This window comes from Sus scrofa, chromosome 4 (genome assembly GCF_054392235.1).
Source record: "Sus scrofa isolate SSC_HxYL_T2T_F1_AM1 chromosome 4, Sscrofa_HxYL_maternal_Yorkshire_Landrace_v2.0, whole genome shotgun sequence".
In the NCBI taxonomy this organism is placed as follows: Eukaryota; Metazoa; Chordata; class Mammalia; order Artiodactyla; family Suidae; genus Sus; species Sus scrofa.
Window position 1 is genome coordinate 99,133,825 of NC_139386.1, and position 24,558 is coordinate 99,158,382.

At 53.5% G+C, this 24,558-nt stretch overlaps 3 protein-coding genes across 28 annotated transcripts in view; 2 read left to right on the top strand and 1 right to left on the bottom strand.

Moving 5' to 3' along the window:
- On the top strand, positions 1–10,608 carry PKLR (pyruvate kinase L/R). 7 transcript variants are annotated; one of them, XM_085022791.1, is made up of 14 exons: positions 1–111; positions 459–477; positions 585–602; positions 1,091–1,128; positions 1,728–1,910; positions 5,212–5,303; positions 5,400–5,531; positions 5,680–5,866; positions 6,165–6,435; positions 6,557–6,707; positions 7,177–7,329; positions 7,407–7,573; positions 8,232–8,413; positions 9,018–10,608. In XM_085022791.1, exons 4-14 carry the CDS (start codon positions 1,122–1,124, stop codon positions 9,122–9,124), a joined length of 1,632 nt encoding a protein of 543 aa, XP_084878917.1. In that variant the 5' UTR covers positions 1–111; positions 459–477; positions 585–602; positions 1,091–1,121; the 3' UTR covers positions 9,125–10,608. The 7 variants fall into 7 exon arrangements, 6 of the variants coding, with proteins under 6 accessions (XP_084878917.1, XP_084878915.1, XP_084878916.1 ...); XR_014844119.1 differs by lacking the exons at positions 459–477; positions 585–602; positions 1,091–1,128 and having other exon boundaries at positions 7,153–7,329; XM_085022789.1 differs by lacking the exons at positions 459–477; positions 585–602; positions 1,091–1,128.
- Positions 9,748–24,146, bottom strand: HCN3 (hyperpolarization activated cyclic nucleotide gated potassium channel 3). 6 transcript variants are annotated; one of them, XM_013997013.3, is made up of 9 exons: positions 24,109–24,146; positions 21,612–21,689; positions 17,598–18,027; positions 16,211–16,372; positions 15,573–15,791; positions 15,077–15,223; positions 14,112–14,352; positions 12,652–12,816; positions 9,748–12,170 (listed from the first exon to the last, which is right to left on the bottom strand). In XM_013997013.3, exons 3-9 carry the CDS (start codon positions 18,006–18,008, stop codon positions 11,464–11,466), a joined length of 2,052 nt encoding a protein of 683 aa, XP_013852467.1. In that variant the 5' UTR covers positions 18,009–18,027; positions 21,612–21,689; positions 24,109–24,146; the 3' UTR covers positions 9,748–11,463. The 6 variants fall into 6 exon arrangements, with proteins under 6 accessions (XP_013852467.1, XP_084878914.1, XP_084878912.1 ...); XM_085022788.1 differs by having other exon boundaries at positions 17,585–18,027; XM_085022786.1 differs by having other exon boundaries at positions 24,094–24,146.
- Positions 22,329–24,558, top strand: part of CLK2 (CDC like kinase 2) — an 11,805-nt gene continuing 9,575 nt past the window's right edge. For 6 of the 15 annotated variants that reach the window (XM_005663321.3, XM_001929111.6, XM_021089726.2 and 3 more), the window contains exon 1: positions 24,222–24,509. The gene's annotated coding sequence lies outside the window, so the exon portion shown is untranslated. Of the gene's footprint in view, positions 22,677–24,221; positions 24,510–24,558 lie in introns of those variants that run through there. The other 9 variants (XM_085022792.1, XM_021089725.2, XM_085022797.1 and 6 more) reach the window with 4 other exon arrangements.

Consider the following 24,558-nt stretch of genomic DNA (forward strand, 5'->3'; position numbering starts at 1 on the left):
ATATTGGAGGCATGTCAGTGCAGGAGAGCATGCAACCCCTGGGGCTTTTGTCATGCATCTCTAAGTCCCAAAGGGATTTAGCCAAGTCCATCCTGTTTGGGGCTCCAGGAGGTAAGAAGGGGCAACAGATGCCATTGAAGAGAAGGGGGAGGGGTTCCTGTTGTGGTTCAGTGGAAATGAATCCGACTAGTATCCATGAGGATTCAGGTTGATCCCTGGCCTCACTCAGTGGGTTAAGGATCCAGTGTTGCCATGAGCTGTGGGGTAGGTGGCAAATGAGGCTTGGATCTGGCATTTCTGTGGCTGTGGCATAGACTGGCAGCTGTAGTTTCGATTCAACCCCTACCTAGGAATTTCCATATGTCACTGGTGTACCCCTAAAAAGCAAAAAAAAAAAAAAAAAAAGAGAGAGAGAGAGAGAGAAGGGGAAAATGAGGGTGAAAATCAGGAGTGCGGAGTTCCCGTCGTGGCGCAGTGGTTAACGAATCCGACTAGGAACCATGAGGTTGAGGGTTTGGTCCCTGCCCTTGCTCAGTGGGTTAACGATCCGGCGGCGTTGCCGTGAGCTGTGGTGTAGGTTGCAGATGCGGCTCGGATCCCGGGTTGCTGAGGCTCTGGCGTAGGTCGGTGGCTGCAGCTCCGATTCAACCCCTAGCCTGGGAACCTCCATATGCCGCGGGAGCGGCCCAAGAAATAGCAACAACAACAACAAAACAACAACAACAAAAAAGACAAAAGACAAAAAAAAAAAAAAAAAAAAAGAAAATCAGGAGTGGGGCAGGGGGTACATATAATCCATATCTGCTGCTGGCCAGGAGGCATTTGGGGAGGATTTGCAGCCTTTGGAGTCGCCCCTGTGTTTAGTAATGGATCCTGCTCTGGGCCTCTTCTCTCAGCCCCAAAAGGCAGGGCAGAGGGAAGCTTGCAGCACGGGAGCCACTGGGTACTCCCGTGGTTCCTGGACTCTGGCCCCTGGGGCAGAGGTCCTCCAGTGACAGGGGAGATGCTGGTGACACTTTAACCAGTATGCAGTACTGATCCCCGGCCCAGCTGGGCCTCATTCCCTCATGCTTCAGATATCCTGGAGCAGACCCCCCAGAGATAGACAGGCGTGCAGTGGCATGGAGGGTGCGGCTGGCAGTGGGGCTCCTCTTCCCCTGGGCTGGGCTGTGTCAAACTACAGGGGCTCCAGGACCTGAAGTAGCTTGGAGCAGGCTGAGGAAACTCAGACAAGGGGGTGGGGAGGCCAGCCAATTGCCAGAGGTTGGAAGGAAGAAAACAGGGACTTTAGGAGGGAGAAGTGGGTGATTCTGGGCCTGGAAAGGAAGGGTCACTGTGAGCTAGATATCAATGGAAGCTAAGGCTGCAGGAAGTCAGCAGCTAAAGGGTAAGAAGTCCAGGGTTGACAAGGATCAGACAGCTGGGTGGTCAAGAACTTGAGCCTAGAGTTAGACCTTGACGTAAATCCTATCTCTTACGTAGGAGTGGTATGACCTTGGGCACTTTATTTAACCTTTCTCAGCCTCTGTTTCCTTACCTGTTAAAATGCAGATAATTATAGAGCATTTAACAGTACCTGCTTCCCAGCATCCTTGTGACTAAATAAGATAACGTACGTGTAATGCCCAGCTCATAAAAAGACAACCAAAACTGGAGCGCTGAGGCTGTGCTGAGATGAAAAGATGAGGAGGAGAGGCAGGTGCCCATGCAGCCCTCTTCTACCGCAGGGCCAGCGGGGTACCTACGGCGAGCCAGCTTAGCCCAACTGACCCAGGAGCTGGGCACTGCTTTCTTCCAGCGGCAACAGCTACCGGCTGCTATGGCAGACAGCTTCCTGGAACACCTCTGCCTGCTGGACATCGATTCTGAGCCTGTGGCTGCTCGTAGTACCAGCATCATTGCCACCATCGGTAAGCACCCCCTATTCCCGCTGAAGCATCACGGGACCTCTTGGGTATTTCTCAAGATGCTTCCTCATCTTTTGTCTCCTTCAGACTTCTCCCTGTCTGAGCGAGTCATTCATTCAACAAATATTTGTTGAGCTCTAGGCAGACAAGCATCTGGCCCCTGGGAGTTGTTCAGTGAAATGAAGACCCCTTATCTTTGGGGAGCTGACAATCTAGCTGGGTGGGCCAAGACTTAAGAAACATAATACATTATTTTAAAATAAGAAATGTATTTATTATTTTAGAAAGTGATAGGTACTATGGATGAGAAAAAGAAAAATCAAACATGGTAAGGGGTGTCAAGATGCAAGGGCAGGAGGTGGCAGTGCTAATAGGGAGGCAGGGTAGCTCTTGCTGAGAAAATTAGACCTGGGCAAGGACTTGAAGGAGATGAGAAAACAAGCCATGCAGATGTCTGGAGAGAGTTCTAGGCAACAGGAACAGTCAATGCCAAAGCCCTAAGTCAAGGAGGCTGGAAACCATCAAGGCGAAGAGCAGCAGAAAGGAAGATGCTGGGAGGAGGGGAAGATCCTATAGGGTTTAGTAGGTCATTTTTAGAATTTGAGTTGAATTTTCCTCCAAGTATAATGAGAAACCACTGCAGAGTTTGGAGTCGGGGGAATGACACACTCTTACTTAGGTTTTAACAAACCCACCCAGCTGTGGTAATGAAAATATACTGGAGGCGGGGGTGGGGATGAGGGCAGAAGTCACTCCTGCAGTATTTCTGGTTTAGACCAGGTGGTGGCAGTGAAGCTGGTGAGAAGTGATCAGATTCTTTTTTTTCTTTTTTTTCTTTTCAATTTTATTGGAGTAGAGTTGACATACAAAGTTGTGTTAATTTCAGGTCTACGCCAAAGAAAATCATGTGTACATATACATATACCTATTCCTTTTCAGATACTTTTCCCATATAGGTTATTACACAATGTTGAGTAAATTTCCCTGTGCTATATTGTGGTCTTTGTGACCCATCTATTTTACATATAATAGTGTGTACATGCCAGTCCTAACCCCCTAATTTATCCCTCCCCCCTCCCGAAGAAGTGACCAGATTCTGAAGGCATTTTGTGTGGTTTTTTTTGTTTTTGTTTTGTTTTGTTTTGTCTTTTTGCCTTTTCTAGGGCCGCTCCCACAGCATATGGAGGTTCCCAGGCTAGGGGCCCAATCCGAGCTGTAGCTGCCGGCCTACACCACAGCCACAGCAACACGGGATTCGAGCCGCATCTGCAACCTACACAACAGCTCACGGCAACGCCGGATCCTTAACCCACCGAGCAAGCCAGGGATCCTTAACCCACAATCTCATGGTTCCTAGTCGGATTCGTGAACCACTGCTCCACGACGGGAACTCCTCTGAATGTATTTTGAAGGCAGAGCTGAGAGGAAATGATGGATGGGATATGGGGTAGGAGTGAGGGTGAAAAAGGAGTCAAAGATTTCTCCCAGGTTTTTGGCGTGAGGAACGAGAAGAATCCATTATCGACTGAGCAGAAAAGACTGCGGTGGGGCAGAGATCAGGTCAGTTTTGGGGCATGCTGAGTTTGAGACTTGCATTAGACATGCAAGTATGGTACAGAGTAGGCAATCAGATATACAACTCTGGGTTTGGGAAAGTGGTCTGCATTGGAGATACAACTTTGGGAGCTGTCCTATCGATGGTATTTAAAGCCATGAGACTAGTTGAGACCACCAAGGGAGTGACAGTAAAATGACAGAAGAGAATGGGGCATCTAATGATAAGGGGAGTGAGGAGCAAGAGAGATTCAGAAGGAGCAGCCAGTGAGGTGGGGATAAACCAAGAGAGGGCAGTGTCCTGGAGGCCAAGCAAAGAGGGTCATTAAGAACATGTGTCCGGAGTCCCCTTACAGCACAGGGGGTTGAGGACCCTGCATTGTCACTGCTGTGACTCTGGTTGCTGCTATGGCGCGGGTGGAATCCCTGACCCAGGGACTTCCACGTACATGCCACTGGCATGCCCCCCCCACAAAAAAAAAGTGTGTCAAATGCTGCTGGTGGGCCAGCTAAGATGAGAACTGACCTTTAAATTTAACAATGAAAGTTCCCATTCTGGCATTGCCCCAGCTGCAGGGTAGGTCACAGCTGTGACTTAGAGTCAATCCCTGGGCCCAGGAATTTCCATATGCTGCAGGTGTAGCCAAAAAAGAACAAAGAAAAGATTTAACAACAACTTAGAGGAGTTTCCCTTGTGGCTCAGCGGTAATGAACCCAACTAGTATCCATGAGGATGCAGGTTCGATCCCTGGCCTCACTCACTGGGTTAAAGGATCTGGCATTGCCACGGGCTGTGGTGTAGGTTGAAGATGCCGCTTGGATCTGGTGTTGCTGTGGCTGTGGTGTAGGCCAGCAGCTGCAGCTCCAATTCGACCCCTAGCCTGAGAACTTCCATATGCCGCAGGTTCAGCCCCTAAAAAGACAAAACAAGCAAAACAAAACAAAACCCCCACCAACACAGAGGTTCCTGGTGACCTTGAAAAGAACAGATGTAACAGAGAGCAGGTGCAAGGGAGAATGGGGGAGGGGAAGGGGAGACAGCAAGGACAGATAACTCTTGCAATGAGTTTTCCTGCAAAGGAGTGCAAAGGAATAAAGACTGCAGCTGGGAGGGGAACTGGAATGAGGAGAATGTATTATTACTATTTTTTAGGCGTGCCTGTGGCACGCAGAAGCTCCTGAGCCAGGGAACCAACGGGCCCCACAGCAGTGACAAGGCACCGAGCTACCAGGGAATATTTATTTTGCTGAAAGAAATAACAGTAGGTTTCCATGCTGATGGGAATGATCCAATAAAAAAAGGAAAATACTGATGACACAGAGGACTGGGGAGTGGCTGACTCTGTTTCTGAACGAGTGAGAAGGCGATCCAGGGCACAAGAGGAAGAACGGGCTTTAGGTAGGGGCGGGAGAGGTTGGTCAACCGGCTCTCAGTTCCGCAGCTGTCTTATCGTCAGAGCAGGGGTGGATAGAACGCAACTCTCCGTATGAGAGTTGGAGTCCAGTATGAGGCCTCTCAGCTTCTAAAGCCTAGTACCCCCAAGTGCCCTCACCTGGCACCCACCCCCTGCCATCCTCTTCTCATACGCTGAGGGGGGCCCCCACCCCCGCCACTGCAACACTTAACATCACTGCCAACAAAATTACCTCAGGGAACAAAGGTCAGGTAACTGGACTTCTGCGGTCTCGGGCATCTCTGAAGGTGGTGATGATGGGGAGAAAGTTGTCTGAGTAGGGTCTCTGGTTCCAGGGCCGGCATCTCGCTCCGTGGAGCGCCTCAAGGAGATGATCAAGGCCGGGATGAACATCGCACGACTCAACTTCTCCCACGGCTCCCACGAGGTTCAGGGCGGGGCCGCGGGGAGGTGGGCGGGTCTAAAGGATGCCTGGAGATCCCACCCACCTTCCCCTGAAATCCTGCTCTGTTCGGGTCGCTAGTACCACGCTGAGTCCATCGCCAACATCCGGGAGGCGGTGGAGAGCTTTGCAGGTTCCCCGCTCATCTACCGACCCGTGGCCATCGCTCTGGACACCAAGGGACCGGAGATACGCACTGGGATCCCGCAGGGGGTGAGAGGCGACCTGGGACCCGCCTGTTCAGGGTACTGAGAGGAAGGCGGTGCGACGCGGAGGCAATTGCCCATGGGGCGGAGCATGGGGAGGGGCCAGTCCCGACCGGGAAAGGCAGAGCTCAGTCCTTCTGTGGCCCCGCCCCTAGGGCCCGACGTCGGAAGTGGAGCTAGTGAAGGGCTCCCGCGTGCTGGTGACGGTGGACCCGGCGTTCCAGAAGCTGGGGAACGCGACCACCGTGTGGGTGGACTACCCCAATATCATCCGAGTCGTGCCGGTGGGGGGCCGCATCTACATTGACGATGGACTGATCTCCCTAGTGGTCACGAAAATCGGTGCGGATCCGCCTCCCGTCCTGGCCAAGAGGCACACCCTTTTCCTTTCGGCCCCCGCATTCGCCCTTCAGACCCACCACCTCTTCCCTTGGCCACTCTTCCCAGGAGTCCCTGGCATCCAAATTCCTGGGCTCACCCTGGGTTGGGGCGGGACTGGTGGGTTAGTCGTTTCTTCCCCAGATCTGTGTCTATTCAGTGCATTCCGCTCTCTTGGGGGTTCAAACCCTGTGTTCCTGCTGCGGTGGCTATAGCCCCCGGCCTCACCCATGACCTAGGCTGGCTCTTTGCATACCCACAGGTCCAGAGGGCCTGGAGACCCAAGTGGAGAGCGGCGGTGTCCTGGGCAGCAGGAAGGGCGTGAATTTGCCGGGCACCCAGGTGGACCTGCCTGGGCTGTCTGAGCAAGATATCCAGGACCTGCAATTTGGGGTGGAGCATGGCGTGGACATCATCTTTGCCTCCTTTGTGCGGAAAGCCAGCGACGTGGCTGCCGTCAGGGCTGCTCTGGGGCCAGAAGGACAGGGCATCAAGATCATTAGCAAAATCGAGAACCATGAAGGCGTGAAGAAGTGAGGCTTGCTCTTTCTCCCCATCAGGCCCTAACCATCCCATCGCCCCTCCTCTTCTCCTGCCTGCCTCTCCCTGGCATCTCCTAGCTCTTCCCCAGCCCTGACTCCCCCAACTGCCCAGGTTTGATGAAATCCTGGAGGTGAGCGACGGCATCATGGTGGCACGAGGTGACCTGGGCATTGAAATCCCAGCCGAGAAGGTTTTCCTGGCTCAGAAGATGATGATCGGCCGTTGCAACTTGGCGGGCAAGCCAGTCGTCTGTGCTACACAGGTCTGGAGTGAGCCCTGGGGGCAGCCCTGTGGGTCAGGGGACACCTTTTGCTGTCCCGCGTTTGACCCTCAAACAACAAAGCTAGGAAAAGATACTGCAACTTCTCATTTTCAGATGAGGAAACAGAACAGCCAGGATCACACAGTTTGTGACTATGATGCTGGCTTTCGGGGCCCTCAGAGAGTGAGGATGTCAAGAAGTTCAGGGGAGTTTCCGCTGTGGCACAGTGGGTCGGTGATGTGGCTTGTCTCTGTGGCAGTTCCAGTTTGATTCCTGGCCTAGCACAGTGGGTTAAAGGATCTAGCATTACTGCAGCTGTGGTATAGGTCTCCGCTGCAGCTTGGATTCAGTCCCTGCCCTGGGAGCTTCCATATGCTGTGCGTGAGGCCATTAAAAAAAAGTAGTCGTTCAGAGTGGGCCCCCAATCAGACTATGACTCCTACAGCTCTGATGTCCAGATGTCCCCCAGATGCTGGAGAGCATGATCACCAAGCCCCGACCAACCCGGGCAGAGACGAGTGATGTGGCCAACGCCGTGCTGGATGGGGCAGACTGCATCATGCTGTCAGGGGAGACTGCCAAGGGTCACTTTCCTGTGGAGGCTGTAAAGATGCAGCATGCGGTAGGAGCTTAGAATGCAAGGCAAAGCCCTTCCAGGTCCCAATACCTCTGCCCAGCCTGACCTCCTGTTGCCTGCAGATTGCCCGGGAGGCAGAGGCTGCAGTGTACCACCGGCAACTCTTTGAGGAGCTGCGCCGGGCAGCACCACTGAGCCGGGATCCCACTGAAGTCACCGCTATCGGTGCTGTGGAGGCTTCCTTCAAGTGCTGTGCTGCTGCCATCATTGTGTTGACCAAAACTGGCCGGTGAGGGGGACATTGGAAACACCAAGACAGGGCTTTGGGTCAGGGGCAGGCTGGGATGGGCCTCAGGTTTGGATTTTGTCTCATCATCAGAGATCACTCTGGGGCAAGAGGAGAGGTAGCTCTGGGAGCTGGAGGCCAGGAGAGGCGATGCTAGAAGGGGCTGGAAAGGGAAGGTAGCATGACTGGGTGTGTTGGCTTCCAGGCCTTTTGGACTCCTGAGGCTCAGAGGTAGGTCCTCTGCATTTAGCCCACAAAGCCTTACAGAGCTGAGGTGTTGCAGAAGGTCCCAGAAGATCTGAGTTCAAGCCTTTGCTCTGAAACTTAGCTGTAACACCTTGGGCAAGTCACTCAGGCTCTATAAACTTTCTCCATTTGCTCATAGGATTGTAAGGATTAACAAGAAATATTTGTAAGTTATTTAAAGCTGGATAAAGGTACATTCCCAGAAGGGTTTTCTGTCTTTCAAAGAGATTTCTCATTATCTCATTATATATTTTAATTATCTCATATCTTCCTTGTGTTAAGAAAGGCAGGTATTTATACCCATTTTACAGATGAGAACATCAAGCCCCAGAGGTCACACAGCTTATTGCTGGCATCTGGAACGAGAACCCAACCCTCATTTATTATTCTGGGCTGACCTTCTCTCTTCCTTCAGCTCAGCCCAGCTGCTGTCTCGGTACCGACCTCGGGCAGCAGTCATTGCTGTCACCCGCTCTGCCCAGGCTGCCCGCCAGGCCCACCTCTGCCGAGGAGTCTTCCCTGTGCTCTACCGTGAACCTCCAGAGGACATCTGGGCAGACGATGTGGATCGCCGGGTCCAATTTGGCATCGAAAGCGGTGAGCCACATAGACCTTCTCTCCACCCACCCCTGGCTTTGTATCATGAGTCCCCCAACCCCACTTTCCTCATCCACTCAAAGGGCCTTGCCTCTCTCTTATGGCCCCAGATTTTCTGAGATTCACTAAGACTGAGATATTTGGGCCTCCAGGGCTGGGGAAACAGGCTGAAGAGGGAGAGGGGTCAGGGCTATGCCTAAGAAGTCGGCATAGCTGCTGCTTGTCCCTGGTGGCAAGATCCAAGCATGACACAAGGAGCCAGAGGTGAGAGGAGAGAAGGCGACCCAGTCCCCTGCAGCTGGAACTGAAATCTAGTTGACAGTTGGCTCTGCCCATACCCCACCCTTCCTATCAGCATAGCAACACAGAGATACTTGCTACTTCCCAAGCAGCATGCCCCACGCCCACCCCGCGGGCACTCCTGCAGCTCTGATGTACTACAGTGCTCACCTTCCCGCGGTGCCACCTGTGCATTTTGCCTCAGGCCCATCCTACCCCTGAAGCGTGGCTTTGAGGAGGTGAAGGGTGATAGCTGGCTCTCATTACAGGCTTGGCCTGGGTCCCTCTGTGACTGATTAGCCTCTTCTCCCCATCCTCCCCCTAGGAAAACTCCGTGGCTTCCTCCGTTTGGGGGACCTGGTGATTGTGGTGACAGGCTGGCGCCCCGGCTCCGGCTATACCAACATCATGCGGGTGCTGAGCATAACCTGAGGTGCCCCTCCCCCTTGGACCAAGCCAGCCCTGGACCCGCCCCCCTCTCTGCTCCCTCCTACAGCCCCCTGTCTAAGTCTTCTCTACTCTCAGTCCTCACTACCCCAGGCCACGTCGGCATTTAGCCCCTTCTGGGTGCCCCCTCCCCTCCATTTCACACAGGCCTTGAAAGTCTGTATCCAATTAAGCACTGGCCATCTGACAGCACCAATCGTACATTCTCTGCATCCAATGCTCTCAACTGGTCCCTAAGATGCTCTGCGCCTTTAATCCCAGCTTAACTGGTTAATTCTATTCCAACAGACTTCCCACCCCTGGAGGCTGGGGAGAAGGGAACAGGGCAATTGTGTCCACAATCTCCACAAAATTTTTTTTTTTTTTTTTTTTTTTTTGTCTTTTCTAGAGCCACACCCGTGGCACATGGAGGTTCCCAGGCTAGGGGTCGAATCGGTGCTATAGCCGCCGGCCTATGCCAGAGCCACAGCAACACGGGATCCGAGCTGCGTATGCAACCTATACCACAGCTCATGGCCACATCAGATCCTTAACCCACTGAGCAAAGCCAGGGATCGAACCCACAATGTCATGGTTCCTAGTCAGATTCGTTAACCACTGAGCCATGATGGGAACTCCCAAAAATCTTTATTTTAAAAAATATTTCATATCCACGCAGTTTGATGTTCTCAAACATGGCCTTCTTGATAATCTGGGCATTTCTCAAGGAGCGTGCCCCCACTTTCTTCATCATGACTGTCAGTGTTAGTACCACATTTTTGGGCTAGCTAGGGCAGATGGAAGCCAGGGAGCCCTAAGAGCCAGGTGGGCTCATCCTGTCACTGTCTTTATCACATTCAGGCTTGCAGGCTACTCCCTGGCTGCCCTCATACCCACCTCATGCCTTGCTGGGCCTCCGCCTGCCCCCTAAAATGCCCACTTTATGCCCATTCATGAACCAGGAGCCAAAACAAGTGTCTCTATTTTCTTTTTAAACCCAGCTTTTGGAAGCAATATAAAACTCCCACACCCACCCAGAACCCCAGAACTCCCCACCCAAGAGAAAAGGAGATTTGGGGTCCTGGTCCCACATTCTTTGATGCTGCAGAGTAGGCACGGGGACAGAGGGGTGGGGTTAGGGATTTCTCTTATCCCTGAGAAGGCAGAGGCACTGGCTAGCCTACCCTTCCCCAGGCTTGGATACCTCAGGCCCTCCCCTTGCTTCTGCACCTTCAGCAAACTCAGTAGGAAGAAAAAAAACCCTAAAAATAAAAACAGTCCTCCTCCTCTCAGGTGGCCCTTCCTACCCCTACCTAGATAGGGAGAGGATTCAAGTATTGCTGCTGATGAGAGTTGGGCAAGGACCACAAGAGCTGGCATGGAGGGGCCCTGCCCATTCCTGCCTCCCTACCAGGAGGGGAGGGCTGGATCAAGAAATGGGTGAATAAAACGAATTGATAATAAATAAAATTAACAAGTAAATTAATAAATACTAATGAATACTTATTAAATGAATTGAATAAATAAGAATAATTAAATAAGGAAGGAAGGAAAGAAAAAAAAATGCCATCTAAGGATTCAGCCACTTGCCCCCCCCCGGGGTGGGGGGGAATCTAGGCTCGCACACTGAATAAAGGGGGTGTCAACAATCCCTTAGCTCCAACGGGAACACCACTGGGACAGGGGCACAGGGAAGAGGTGGCTCCCAATTTATAAAAAGGCAATTCTACCACAGAGACAGAGAATGCAGGAAACTTGGCAGGAGATCCGTGTTCCCGTTCAGGGGGTGTAGACAGGGAGGGTCCACACACGGCAGTCAAGCTGGATGCCCACATGGGGACCCAAGACATTTGTTGACAGCAGTGGGGGCACAAGGAATTGGCAGTGCCCAGCTATGCTAGCAGGATGGGAAGACAACCATGCCAGGCAGAACCTGCAAGGTCATGGGCAGAAAAACAGAGACATCTGGTTACGTGGCAGTGATGGCGATGACAAGTACTTGTGCTTAGTAAGATGAGATCACGGGCCGGGCCTGCACCTGGCAAGACCACGGCCAGGGGACTAAACCTCATCAGAGGGCTTGGAGTCACTTCTACTTGGCAGTGGGGACATACAGCGCCTGGCACAGTGCCTTGCACATGGTAGGCACTCGGTATTTTTGATGAATGGGTGAGTGGACTAGGAGGGTGTCAGGCTGCAGGGCGCCTGAGCTGAGGACAGAGGCCATCTTCTTTGTACTAAGGGGAGATACTCCCATAGGGCAGTGTTTCAGGTCCTCCTGGTGTTCCCAAGAGGCATCTGCCCTTGGACACATGCCACTGCACCTGAGAGCTTACCCAAAGGTTTCACATGTTGGCAGAGAGCTGGGGGCCCCGGGGCGTGGCTGGCTCAGGCACCGGTGGCCTGGGGGGCTGGGCTGTCCCTGGAGGCTTGGCCAGGAGCCCTGAGGGGGGCAGGCGTTCGCTTCCTGAGCCCTTCCGCCCAGGAGAGCCATCGCCTGCTGCCCGCTGAGGCAGTGAGGGTTGGGAGGCTGAGAGTGGGCGGCCCCGAGGTCCTAGGCGCCGCCCACCTCCACCTGGAGGCGGGCCCAGCAGGGACACCTGGGAGCGCCCAGCCCGGGATAGGCTGGCATGGAGGGTTCTGGCAGGGGGAGCCGGCAGGCGGGAGGTGGATGCCCAAGGCCCCCGGGCCAGCAGAGGGCCGGCTCGGACAGGTACCAGTGGGGAGGCTGGGGAGCCTGCTCCTGCTGATCTTCGAGCAGAGCGAGCAAGGAGGGTGACTGGAGAGTCAGGGGAGAGGGGAAGAGGGCCCCGCTGGTGAGTCAGGGCAATGGCCACATTGGAGGTCACGGCGGCTGCTTGCAGGGGCGCGTGTACTAGAGGCTCCCACAGCACTGGCTTTCCGCTGAGCCGAGCTCCTGTGCCTGGGGCCAGGCCCCGAACACCCCGAGCCATATCCCTGTCGTGTTGCACCAAGTGCTGCTCCATGAGGCCCCCACTGCTGCCCGGACTAGGCTCGGAGCGCTTCCGCTGTAGTATGGAATTCTTCTTGCCTAGAAATTATCCCAGGGAGAAGGAGTGAAAGATAGGAAAGGAATCCAAGGTAAAGGCTGGATATCAAAGAGTATGAGGGGAACAAGATGGAGTCGAGGGATGGCAGTGGGGTGAAGGTCGGGGCTAGAGGTCAAGGGGATGGAGGTGGAGTTGGAGAATGGAGATTGGGAGATGGGGGTTGGATGAAGAGGGTCAGGAGATGGGAGTAGGTATCAGAGATGGTGAGAGTCAAGGACTGGAACTCAGGGAAAGAGGATTCAAGGCACGGGAACTCGGAGTGATATCTCAGGGGTAGGAGACGCTGAGTGATAAGGACAGTGGTGAAAGCCCCATTGGGGGCATTTGTGGGGGCTAGGGTGGGCTGAGGTGTGATGCCAAGGCACTAGAGCCTGGACCCTGGGATGCTGGGGACTCCTTGCCATGGAGATGGGGTGAAGACACATGCTGGACCCAGAGCAGACACGGTGAAATAGGCCTCACCGATGCGGCGCAGCCGATCCATGGCCACTGTCTCGAAGGCCCGGCGCATCATGGGAAACTCTTCGAGCACAGCATTGAAATGGTCCACACTGAGTGAGTAGAGGCGGCAGTAGGTGTCAGCACGCACACTGGCTGTGCGGCGGCCCCGAGTCAGCAGACAGATCTCTGCCAAAGTTGGGGGGAGGCCTTCAGACACACCATCCAAAGAACTGTCTCTCAGTGGGTCTGTAGCAGCTGACCCAGTTTCCCCAGGCTCCTCCCCAGATGGGAGAAACTAATGATCACCCACCCACCCACCCAGGGGGCCCTCAGTGTTCCAAGCACAGCTGCTCTGCTGACCCATACAGAACATGGTCTTCTCACTCTGTCCAAATTAAAGCTGATAAACAGTTAGGTTGTGTTGACCCCCAGACTTCTAGATATTCCACTCCACCTTCTTATTTTTCGGCCATGACTGTCAGCATGTGGAAGGTCCTGGGTCAGGGATCAAACCTGCGCCACAGCAATGACTCGAGCCACAGCAGTGACAGTGCCGGATCCTTAACGGTTAGGCCACCAGGGACCTCCTCCACTCCACTTTCATTACCACCCCACCTCCACTGTAGGCCGGGGGCAGTGCCTTCTGCATTCCCCACCCACCCTTCCAACTCCTTTGAATGAACACCAAGGAGAAAAGCAGTGCCAAAGGGCAAAAGGAAACACAATTTTGGGAGTTCCCTTTGTGGTTCAGTGGTAATGAACCCTACTAGTATCCATGAGGATGCGGGTTCAATCTCTGGCCTCGCTCAGTGGATTAAGGATCCAGCGTTGCCATGAGCTGTGGTGTAGGTCACAGACGAGTCTCGGTCTGGTGTTGCTGTGGCTGTGGTGTAGGCCAGTAGCTACAGTTCCGATTGGACTCCTAGCCTGGGAACCTCCGTATGCCACAATGTGGCCTGAAAAAGCAAAAAAAAAAAAAAAAAAGAACACAATTTGGATAATGGAACATGATGGGTGATTTGGGGACCGAGAGATTAGATAAACCTCAAATCACTTTGAGCAGCAGCTGGGAGGCTGCACAGCCACAGGCTGGGTCCTGGCTTCATACCATCAGGGAGCTACAAAACTCAAGCCCCTGGGACAGTGCTGCTTTGTTCCTCTCTCTCCCTCATCTTATGGGATCCTTGGAATTCACTGCTTAAGGATTCAAAAAGACTCACTGGCCCAGTAACTTTCAACCTGGCTGTGCACTGCAATCTCCCTCTTTCTCTCTCTCTCTGTTTTTTAGAATCTCTTAAGAAGCTTTTAAAAAAACAGAACTCCAGGTTCCAGACCCAAAGATTCTAACTGAGTAACACTGAGGAGGGGCTGGAACTCTGTGGTCCTGCAGCACAGCCAGGTGAAGACTCTAAACCGAGGGAGCAGTTGCCCTCTGTCCTCTGCCCCAGACCCCCCCCCGACCCTCCCTGAGGTCTGCTGACCCCCAAAGTAGGATCCATCAGTGAGGCGGGTGTCCCGGGCACCGCGGGCCAGCACACTGAGCAGCCCGTGCTGGATGAAGTACATCTTCCTGCCCACGGAGCCCTCACGCACCACGAGGTCCCCCGGCTGGAAGACCTCAAAGCGCAGCTTGGTGAGCACAGCCGTGACGAAGCTGGGGTCGGCGTGAGCGAACAGCGGCATGTGGGCCACCAGGCCCCGGCAGGTGAAGTTAATGATCTCCTGGGCAGGGGAGGGGCTTGTCAGAGAGGCTGGACCACCTGCCCTGAGGTGCTCTTCCCCCCCCCACCAGTCAAGCTCATCTGTCCTCCCCGGAAGCCCCGCCCCTGGGGTCATGATCTGCCACCGGATGCGGATGCTTCAGTAGGCCTGAGACCATCTCTAAGCTCCCACCTTCGGAGCAATATGAGCCCTCAAAGGATCATCTCCCCCCCAAAACAGAGATCCCTGCAGCCCCTCCCCATGTACACCACACCCCTGTAACATCTTTAAGAAAAACCTTAGCGGAGTTCCCGTCGTGGCTCAGCAGTTTATGAATCCGACTAGGAATCATAAGGTTGCGGGTTCGATCCCTGGCCTTGCTCAGTGAGCGAAGGATCCGGCGTTGCCGTGAGCTGTGGTGTAGGTTGCAGACGCAGCTCGGATCCCATGTTGCTGTGGCTCTGGTGTAGGCTGGCAGCTACAGCTCCGATTTGACCCCTAGCCTGGGAACCCCCATATGCCACGGGAGCGGCTCAAGAAATGGCAAAAAGACAAAAAAAAAGAAAAAAAAAAAAAAGAGAAACCTTAGCCCTGAAAAGTCCCCCAAAGGCCTGACCTCCCATGGGGCTCTCTGTGGGCCCTCCTCCCTGTGGGTACCTCTGCTAACAAACAGCCCCTACCCCAGAGAGCATCCCCAAAGCCAGGTCCCTCAAGAGCCTCCCTCCAGGGCCCCACCCAGTCCCACCTCCCGAAGCGGTTCGCTCAGCTCGCCTAGGATGCTTTCCTCATCGAACATCTTGCCCTGGTAGCGGTGCTCATAGTACTCATGGATGCGCTGCCGTGTGTCCGCTGGCAGCTTGTGGAAGGACATGTACTGCTCCACCTGCTTGTACTGGAGAGCCAGCCGAGGGCCGGCAGGAAGGGTGACACGGAGACAGGTGTGGAGCCAGGACAGGGCAGGGGGGAGCATGTGGAGGAAGGTCACAGACATGGGGTTGAAAAACAGAGGTGGAAGGACATGTGGATAATGGTGGGTACAGGGAGGACACATAGCACCATCACAGGAAAACCCAGACGTGGGCAGAGGAGGAGTCCAAATAAGGAAAAGGTACACACGTGGGACAAGTGGACATGGGGCAAGGCAGGACACGGAGATCCAACAGGGGCATGTCAGAATGGGCTCCACGTTGAGCTACCCAGCCACCAGCGCCCCTCCCCTTCCTCCTCCTGCCCCTGCTGACCTTCTCTTGGTACTGGCGCCGGGAGGAGTCCAGGGACTGGATGAGGGCGGTGGCGTGGCCGATGAACATAGCGTAGCACGTGGCGCCCACGATCATGCTGAGCATGGTGAGCCAGACATCGGGCATGCCCACAGGTGCCTGCTGCCCGTAGCCAATGCAGAGCATGTGGCTCATGGCCTTGAACAGGGCGTGGGAATACTGGCGGCCCCACGAGTGGTTCTGCGGGGCAGAGTGTATTGTAGAGCTGGGCATATGCCCCTCAGAGCCTCATTCTCCTCCTGCCCCCCTCTTCTCTCTCTTTCAGTCCTTCTGCCTGCCCTCTTCTATTTCAGATCTGCCTCCCAGGAGAAACTGAAGTTCTGTTTGGGGGGGGGGGGCCCTGAGGCAGAAGGGGCCTCTTTTACAGCTTGGGGGCTGCAGTTTCTGCCTAGCTTTCCTTCCCTGCCTGCTGGCTCCAACACACAGACACTTCTTCTGGGCCTCTTTCCCCTCTCCTCTCACCTCCCCGCCACTCCTGTCTTCTCTCTTGGTCATCTCTCCATCATCTCCCACCTCCTGTCCCCGGGGTTCATCCCTCCTACTTAAGGGGAAGAGCCCTTCGAAGGCCCAGGAGAGGCTGAGCTGTGGGGAGTTCTCACCACCATGTGGTTGATGGAGACCCAGCAGTCGGGAGGGAAGTCCTGCAGCATGGGGACCAGGAACTGCAGACAGCCATCCCAGTGACATAGCAGCAGCATCATCCCGATGAGGTTGAAGATGCGAACCACCGCACTGGCCAGGTCATAGGTCATGTGAAAGATCTGAGGAGTCCGAGGAGGGGCTGCTGTGGACAGGAACCCCTCTCTGCCAGTCCTTCTCCATTCCCGGCCTTGCAAATAATTCTCTCTCTGAACCTCTCTCTAGCCCCAGCTCCCATGAATTTTAAAACTGTGGCTGTTATTCCTCCGCATAGAGCTTTACAGCACACTTACGTAGCAATACAAAAGAGGCTGTATTACTACTCTCATCTTAGAGATAGGAAAACTGATGCCAATCATGTGCCCTAAATGACACAGCAAGTGTCACAGCAGAAACTCAAAAAGGTCTACTGCCCACGCTGCCCAAGTATAGCCTGGGAAAGAGGAGAGAGGGCATTTCAGTACCGTGTCCCCAGGGCACACGTAAGGATTAATGCCAAAAGCCCTTTTCCCCTCCAATAACAATAACGGATAACTTGCTGAGAACTTACTATATGCCAGGCACTGTTCTGGGGCTTTACACGTATTAATTCCTTTAATCCTTATAAATTTATCATATGTAAGTATATTGAACATTGTCATTTTATAGAAGAGGAAACCAAGGGAGTTCTTGTTGTGGCGCAGTGGTTAACAAATCCCACTAGGAACCATGAGGTTTCCGGTTCGATCCCTGGCCTTGCTCAGCGGGTTAAGGATTCGGCGTTGCCATGAACTGCGGTGTAGGCTGCAGATGGGACTCGGATCCTGCGTTGTTGTGGCTCTGGTATAGGCTGGCAGCTACAGCTCCGATTTGACCCCTAGCCTGGGAACCTCCATATGCCGCAGGAGCGGCCTAAGAAATGGCAAAAAAAAAAAAAAAAAAAAAAAAAAATAGAAGAGGAAACCAAGTCTCATATAGTAAATAGTAAAACTGGGATCTGACCACAGGCAATGAGACTGCAGAGCCTCCACCCTGAACCACTAAACTGCTGTTCCGAAGCTGAAACTGTAGCCTCTCCCACACCCTGGAATTCCCAACTCCCCTCCTACACCTTCCTCCCAGTGTCCAAGTAACCCTCAAGTGTTTGTCCAGCAGCTGTGTTCCACCCTCCTGCACTACCATCCTCTCACCTTGGGGACCCATTCCCTGGACCTTCATTCTGACCCTACATTTCCTCCAACTTTGGAGAGCACCCATCCACGCTTGGAAGCTCCACCCATCCACCCCACCCCACGAAGTCGCCAGGAGCCCCACCCCATCACTGTCTGGAGGAGTCTGCAAGCCCCCCTGCCCACCTCCCCACCCCACCTCCTCCCACTGGTGTATGTAGCGGATGAGGCGGGAGAGGCGGAGCAGCCGCAGCAGGCTAAGGATCTTGGTGAAACGCACGATGCGCAGGGCCCGCGCTGTTTTGTAGACCTCGGCGTCCAGTCGTGGCTCCAGCTCCACCACCAGGAAAATGTAATCCACGGGAATAGAGGAGATGAGGTCGACCAGGAACCAGGTGCGCAAGTAGCGTGTACGGATGGCCCGAGGTGCCAGCAGGATCTCAGCGCCCTCCTCAACGACAATGCCGGTGCGGAAATTGAGCACCAGATCCATCAGGAAGAAAGTGTCAGAGAGGACGTTGAAGACAATCCAAGGCGGAGAGTTCTCCTCCTTGAAGAAGGTGATGCCCACAGGTAGCACAATGAGGTTGCCCACCATCAGCAGGAGCATGATCAGGTCCCAGTAAAACCTAAGGTAAGGGTGGGATGGGGAGTAAGACCACCGTGCTATTTCACAAGGGCAGAAAGTCTGACTCGGCCAAAAGCGCGCAAGGATACAGCATAACAGAACGACCGTTTACAGCTGGTGGAGGTGTAAATTGGGACCACCAATTGGAATTACCCAGTAAAGTTAGACATTTGCATTTCTGGCAACCCTGCAATTCTATTCCTAGGTATATACACATGCAAGGGAAAACGTGTTTCAGGAGATATATACAGGAATAACTGCATCATATCTGCAAATAATTCGGAGTTCCTGTCGTGGCTCAGTGGTTAATGAATCCGACCAGGAACCATGAGGTTGCAGGTTCGATCCCTGGCCTTGCTCAGTGGGTTAAGGATCTGGCGTTGCTGTGAGCTGTGGTGTAGGCCGGCAGCTACAGCTCCGATTTGACCCCTAGCCTGGGAACCTCCATATGCCTCAGGAGCAGCCCTAGAAAAGGCAAAAAGACAAATAAATAAATAAATAAATATCTGTAAATAATTCAAATGTCCATCAGTGGAAAAGTGTAAATAAGACAAACACCGTAGATAAATACACTACGATATACTCATGCCCCGGAATACCATACAGCTGTGAAACCACCCAACTGCAGCTACCTTTGGCAATACGAATGAATCTTCCAAAGGTAATTCTGAGAAACAAAACATACTATGTGGTTTCACTCATAAAAGTTCAAAAATAGGCTAACCTAAACGGCATTACTTAGAGAGTCACAGAAAAGCGGTAAAACCATAAATATGAGTAAGGAAATGGAGACCACAAAAATTGAGAGTTCCTGCTGTGGTACGCAGCAGCTCTGGTTGCTGCAGAGGTACAGGTTTGACCCCCTGCGATCCTTTAACCCAGTGCAGTGAGGTCAAGGATCTGGCATTGCCACGGCTGCACTGCAGGTCACAGCTGCAGCTTGGATTCAATCTCTGGCTTGGGAACCTCCATGTGCCACAGGTGTGGCCATTTAAAAAAAAAAAAAAAGAAAGTTAAAATAGTGGGTTTGGGAAAGGAATGTGAGAGCAGTAGGAAGCCTTCTGGGACACCCACAGTATAGTCAGTATAGTTGTTATATGGGAGTCTGGTTTATAATTTTTTTTTTTGTCTTTTTTGTCTTTTGAGGGCGACACCTGCAGCATATGGTGGTTCCCAGGCTAGGGGTCAAATTGGAGCTATAGCTGTCGACCTACGCCACAGCCACAGCAACGCTAGATCTGAGCCGTGTCTGTGACCTACACCACAGCTCACAGCAACACTGGACCCTTAACCCACTGACCGAGGCCAGGGATGGAACCCACAGCCTCATGGTTCCTAGTCAGATTCATTTTCGCTGTGCCACGACAGGAACTCCTGGTTTATAATTTATATATACATCCTATTATATTCTGTTCTACTATATATACCCACCTTATAGATATATTTGCTACATATATATATATCTACATATATCCCTACTAAATATACCCCTAGTGTGCATATATGTATTCTTCACATACAGTAATATATAGCTAACATCCTTACTATATGAATATGATATATGTCACTATTATATGTTTTTATTATTAAGTATTTTTTAAGTTAAAAAAAGATAAATCCCCTTTGCTGCTCTCACAGGGCTGCTGAAAAAATATGCACCAAGACAATGGATGTGACAGTGCTGTACAAGCAGTAGTTGGTGTTATGACTCACCCACCCTTTATCCCCAGATTTCTGAAGAGGTTGCTGCCTTTCCCATCTCCAGCTCTCTGCCCATTCCCAGTCTAGGACTTCACGCCTTCCCTAGCCTGCCCCACCCCAGCCCTCCTCCCCAACACAGCTGGGCCTACGGTTCCTGTTTCTCTGCTAGGATCTGCGCATCTGTGTCCCAAGGTGGGGGTGATCTATCCTGCCTTCCATCTGAACTAGCTTCTCAGAGGTGTCCCCTGTCCTGCACCTCAGACAGCGCTGCACATACTGAGAAGCCCCACAGCAGATCCCAAGGCAGCAAGGCTTGAGGCTTTGCCCTCCTTTCCTCCCCTAACCTCCCTATGCCCACAGGAACTCTGGCTGAGCCCAGGCAAGGGCATGGGCAGGGAGAGCCACACTGCTGTGGTGGAAGCTGTGAAAAGAAGAGGTCAGGAGAGGAGGGAGTGAGGTGAAGCCTTCATTCAAAGATCACTGGACAATCTGAGGGTCCTAATTAGCTATGGTGGTTTCAATTCCAGGACACACTTAATTGCAGCATCAACCCAGGACGCAGCCCCTTGTGACTCTGACTGCAAGATCAGTCCTTTCAGCCCCCGAAGGAAGCTTAGTGATCTCCAAATCCAGGCCTCCAGGAAGCCCCTCAGACGCTGTGCTTTCTATCAACAAATACTAGATCCCCACTTCCTCTCCTTCATGGCCACTGGACAAATCCTGTACATGAGCTGGGAGAGGAGAGGGAAAGAGGGTTTGCCTAGCCATAGAGCATCTTCACAGCCTGACTCACAGGCAGTCACAAGCCTGGCGGGTGATGCAGGAGAGAGGACAGAGAAGAAGCACAATAATACCAGGAATACATGGCTTCTGGGGATACATTTGAGGGTGAAATGGGTGAGAGAACAGTGACCCTCAAGAGACTAGAAAAGGTGCACTGGTAAGGTGAGAATGAGGCAGTAAGGAAGAGAGGAGTGAAAGGACAATGAGAGAACTAGGAACATTTAGGAAGTGTGTATGTGGATTAAGATGATGTCTGGGTCTCCAATTGTGTTTCCAGGCTCTTGATTCACACCTCATTCTTTCTGCTCATTTTGCTCCCCAAGTTGGGTGCTTTGCACACATCCTTGCCTCATCCAAAAGCTGTCCTTCATTTCCCCCAAGGACAGGGTTGCTCTCCTCCCCTAGCGACCTTGATGTGGAGGTACAGCCTGATGGGGACTGTGGAATAGCCCCACCCCCTCTCTTCGTCCCTTCTCTCTGGTGGTCACCTGGGCGGTGGCCGTGCTCCTGCGTGGCTGCCTCAAATCACTTTTGAGTCTCGGCCCTGCCCGGCCGAATTCCTCCTTCAGCACCAGGGACAGCGATCAGAGCTGTTGTCTGGACACCCCCTCCCCCACCCCCAGCGTCCCTATTTTCCCTGGTCGCCTGCCCTGCTGAACTAGGCAGGTGCTGGGGACGGGAATGGGGTCGGTGGGAGATAGCAGAGTTCGGTTTCTCCCTCAGATTGACCCTGAGCCTTGAAATATGATAAAATTTCCCAGATCCCCAGCAAGCAGGACTGGAGGAGGCAGCGGTCCCTAGTTCCTGTATTCCCTGTGGTCCAGGTGGGGTGCCGGGTTCCTGAAATGGGAAATCCAGGTCTCTGTTAATCTGCTTGTCCCTTCCAGCGCCCCCAGCCTAAGAAGTCAGCCAGGATCTCCAGCTGGGGACCCTTTGCCCAAGAATTCCCGGGCTAGGTTGGGGGAAGTGACTGTCGGCCCCCCAAGGGACCCCTGGGCCGGAAATGAAGTGTCTGTGGAGGGTGGGGCTGGCCCGGCCCCGTGCCCCGGCCCGTGGAGGTAGGACCTGTGTCCCCCGCCCTCCCTGCCGGACCCTCAGTACCGGAAGTCGCTGTAGGGATGGATGATCCAGGCCCCCGCTGACTTGACCCGCTCCTGCTCGATTTCCACTGCTTTGTGGCTGCCGAACACACGAAGGGAGAACTTGTTGACCGTAGGCTGGAGCAGCGTCCCGAGCTGCCTCCTCTTGGGCTCAGGCCCGGGCCCGGACCCAGGGATCGGACCGGAGGCCGTGGTCGTAGACGCCGGGGCAGCAGGAGGCGCCGCCTCCAGTCCAGGGGTCGCCCCGTCGCTGGTCCCAGTCGGCGGCCGCTGCTCCGCCTCCATGACGCCTGTCGGCCTACACGTTTGGCCTCCTATACCCTGCCGCGGCCATTCGGGACCCCCGACCCTTTCCGGAGTCGGAGCGGGAGCAGCCGGGCTGGCTCTGAGCGGAGGCGTAGTCGGCTAGGAACTGCCGGCGCGCCGGCGGAGGGGGTGTGTGCGACAGACTCTGCCGCGGGTGGCAGGGGGGTTGCGCTGCGCCCCCTGGCGAGAGTTGCGGGAAGGCTGGGCAGGGCGGGCGGAGGTGGGGCCACCGAGAGACCTCCCGGGAGGGGGCGGAGCCAATAAAGCCTGTAACCGGAGGGATACCGAGGTGGGTGTGGCTTAGCCAATGTGGGCGGTCCCTCAGGTGCAGGGAGCGTAGGAGAACGCGGCCAGTGCCAAGAGGGCGTGGCCTAGAGCTGCGGTGCCTTTGACCACGGAGTGCCGGGGAGGCGGAGCCGCCTGAGATCCGCGGGAAAACCGGACGCCGGTTGTAGTTCGTATGGCTCCGGAGGGCGAGGAATTGGGAACCAATGGAAGAGGCAGGGATTCTTTGGGGATTCTCCTTCCTAACGCTTACGGACTTCCTGCATTTCACTTTTTTTTTTCTCTCAGCACTCTCCTAGGCATATTCTTAAGGATCTCCTCGTTACTGCTCCCCCGAGTATTTCATTTCTGAATTCATCTGCCACCTTCACCACAAGCAACTCGGCCCATCACTGAGCGACCGCTGAGGATACAAGGATGAATACAAAGCCCTAGCCATAAAGGCACTGCTCGTCTACGCCCGCAAACAGAACAGGTAAATTACAGTAGTATGTGAAGTAAATTCTTCCCTTTATCTCCATTTCTTATTGCCTCCGACTTATTTCAAGCCCTCAGCATTTTTTCACCCAGATTATTTCAGAAGCGTCTAAATAGGTCTCTCAACTCTCAGGCCAATTCTCCTTCCAGAGTTACCTTCCTAAATCTAAATGTAGCTATCTCACTTGCTTAATATCCTTCAAACTTCTTAGTGTTCTATAGGATTACGGTTAAATTCCTTAGAATGACAACACAAGGCCCTGCAAAATTTAGACCTCTCTTTTCAACAACCTCCCTTCTGATAGTCCCTCTCTTGAAAGCCAGGACTCCAATTCTGTTTAAACACTTCATTTTGCTTTGTCTCCAGACTTTTGTAAATACTTTCTCTGCCTAGCACTCTCCTCCAATTCACTTTCCATCCATTGGTTCAGATGTCATCTCCTCTAGGAAACCTAGAAACACATTTATAACTCTCCTTTCCCAAGCTAGGGTTGTAGTCTAGAGCTTTCTTACAGTGGCCAGGGCACCACTGTTCATAACAGCTCTTAGCACAAGGCTGCCATTATTTGTTTACAGGTCTTTCCCATTATACTATGAAGCTCTGAAGAACAGGAGCCTTGAGCCTGGCACAGTGCTGGACAGAGTAGGAACTTAATAAATGCTTTTTGAATGAACGAGGGAAAGTGTACACGGAGAAGGAAGTGAGGTTCACTTTCCTCTCCACCCCTTCATTACCCTTCAGCTTCTATTTCAAGAAACTTTTCCTAAACCATTTCTGGCCAACTGATGAAAAATTCCTTCTGACTATCCTCCACCCTGACTCCTCTCTGTTTCTTTACTTGAATATAGTTATCCTCAGGTTATTTTTCATTTTCCTAATTACTGCTCAATTCCTTCTATAACATCTGTAACTCTACCCAGTTTTTCTCGTCTTCTGCTTTTTTTTTTAATTCACCAAATTTAGACTTATCATATATTATGTGTAGGTATATAACAAAGTTCTCAAGTGATTTCCCCTTCTTTGGCACCTGAATCTCCACCCCTCCATTTCTCAAACCTTTCCTCCAAAGCCATTACCCCCCTCCCCCATATACAGAACGTGCACCAGCTTTTGTTCAGGACAAAAGATGGGAACCCCTCTTTGCTGTGGTTTGGTAGGCGAACTGTTTCAAAAACAGGCTATGATGGAGACTCACACCTCACCACCAGGCTTCAAAAGGTTTGCGGAGCGATGACATTCCGTAAACCACAACCCCTTCCTTTCAACCTCCAAACCTAACAAAGCAAGCCACATAAGTCCCACGAAAAGGGTCAAAGATTGAGGAAGGATACGGAAGAACACCAGGCGAGGCAGCGCGAGCCCAATAAACCGCTTCCACTCTCTCCCCGCCCCCATGAGCTTCCGCCCCCAGCACCTCCTCGGCTCTCACCGGACAGCAGAGAGCTACGCTAAGACGCGAAGGCGTGCGCGGTCCTGGGGGGCGGAGCCTAGGGGTAGCTGGGAATCGACGCAGGACGTGCGTGCGTGCGTACGTGCTCGCTCGCGGTGGCGGCGGCGGCGGATCGGGGAGGCCAGAGCCGGAGACCGAGCTGGGATCGGGCCCCGGGCGGGGGCGGTGCGAGCGGCGCCAAGCGGATCCTGGGGGCGGGCACGGAGCCGGGGCGGGCGGGACTGGAACGGAGCCCGGGAACGAGGCGGGAGGTCCAGGGTCTCGGGTTGGGGGGGTGGAGCCGCACTTCGTCGCCGCGGGGGTGCCGGGACTCCGGCCGCAGTGCCGCCGCCATCACGGACTTCCTGTGGGACAAGCGCACGGGCCTCGCCGCCAGAACGGTGAGCGCGCGGGCTGGCGGGCCGCGGGGCCGCGCGGAAAGATGGCGAC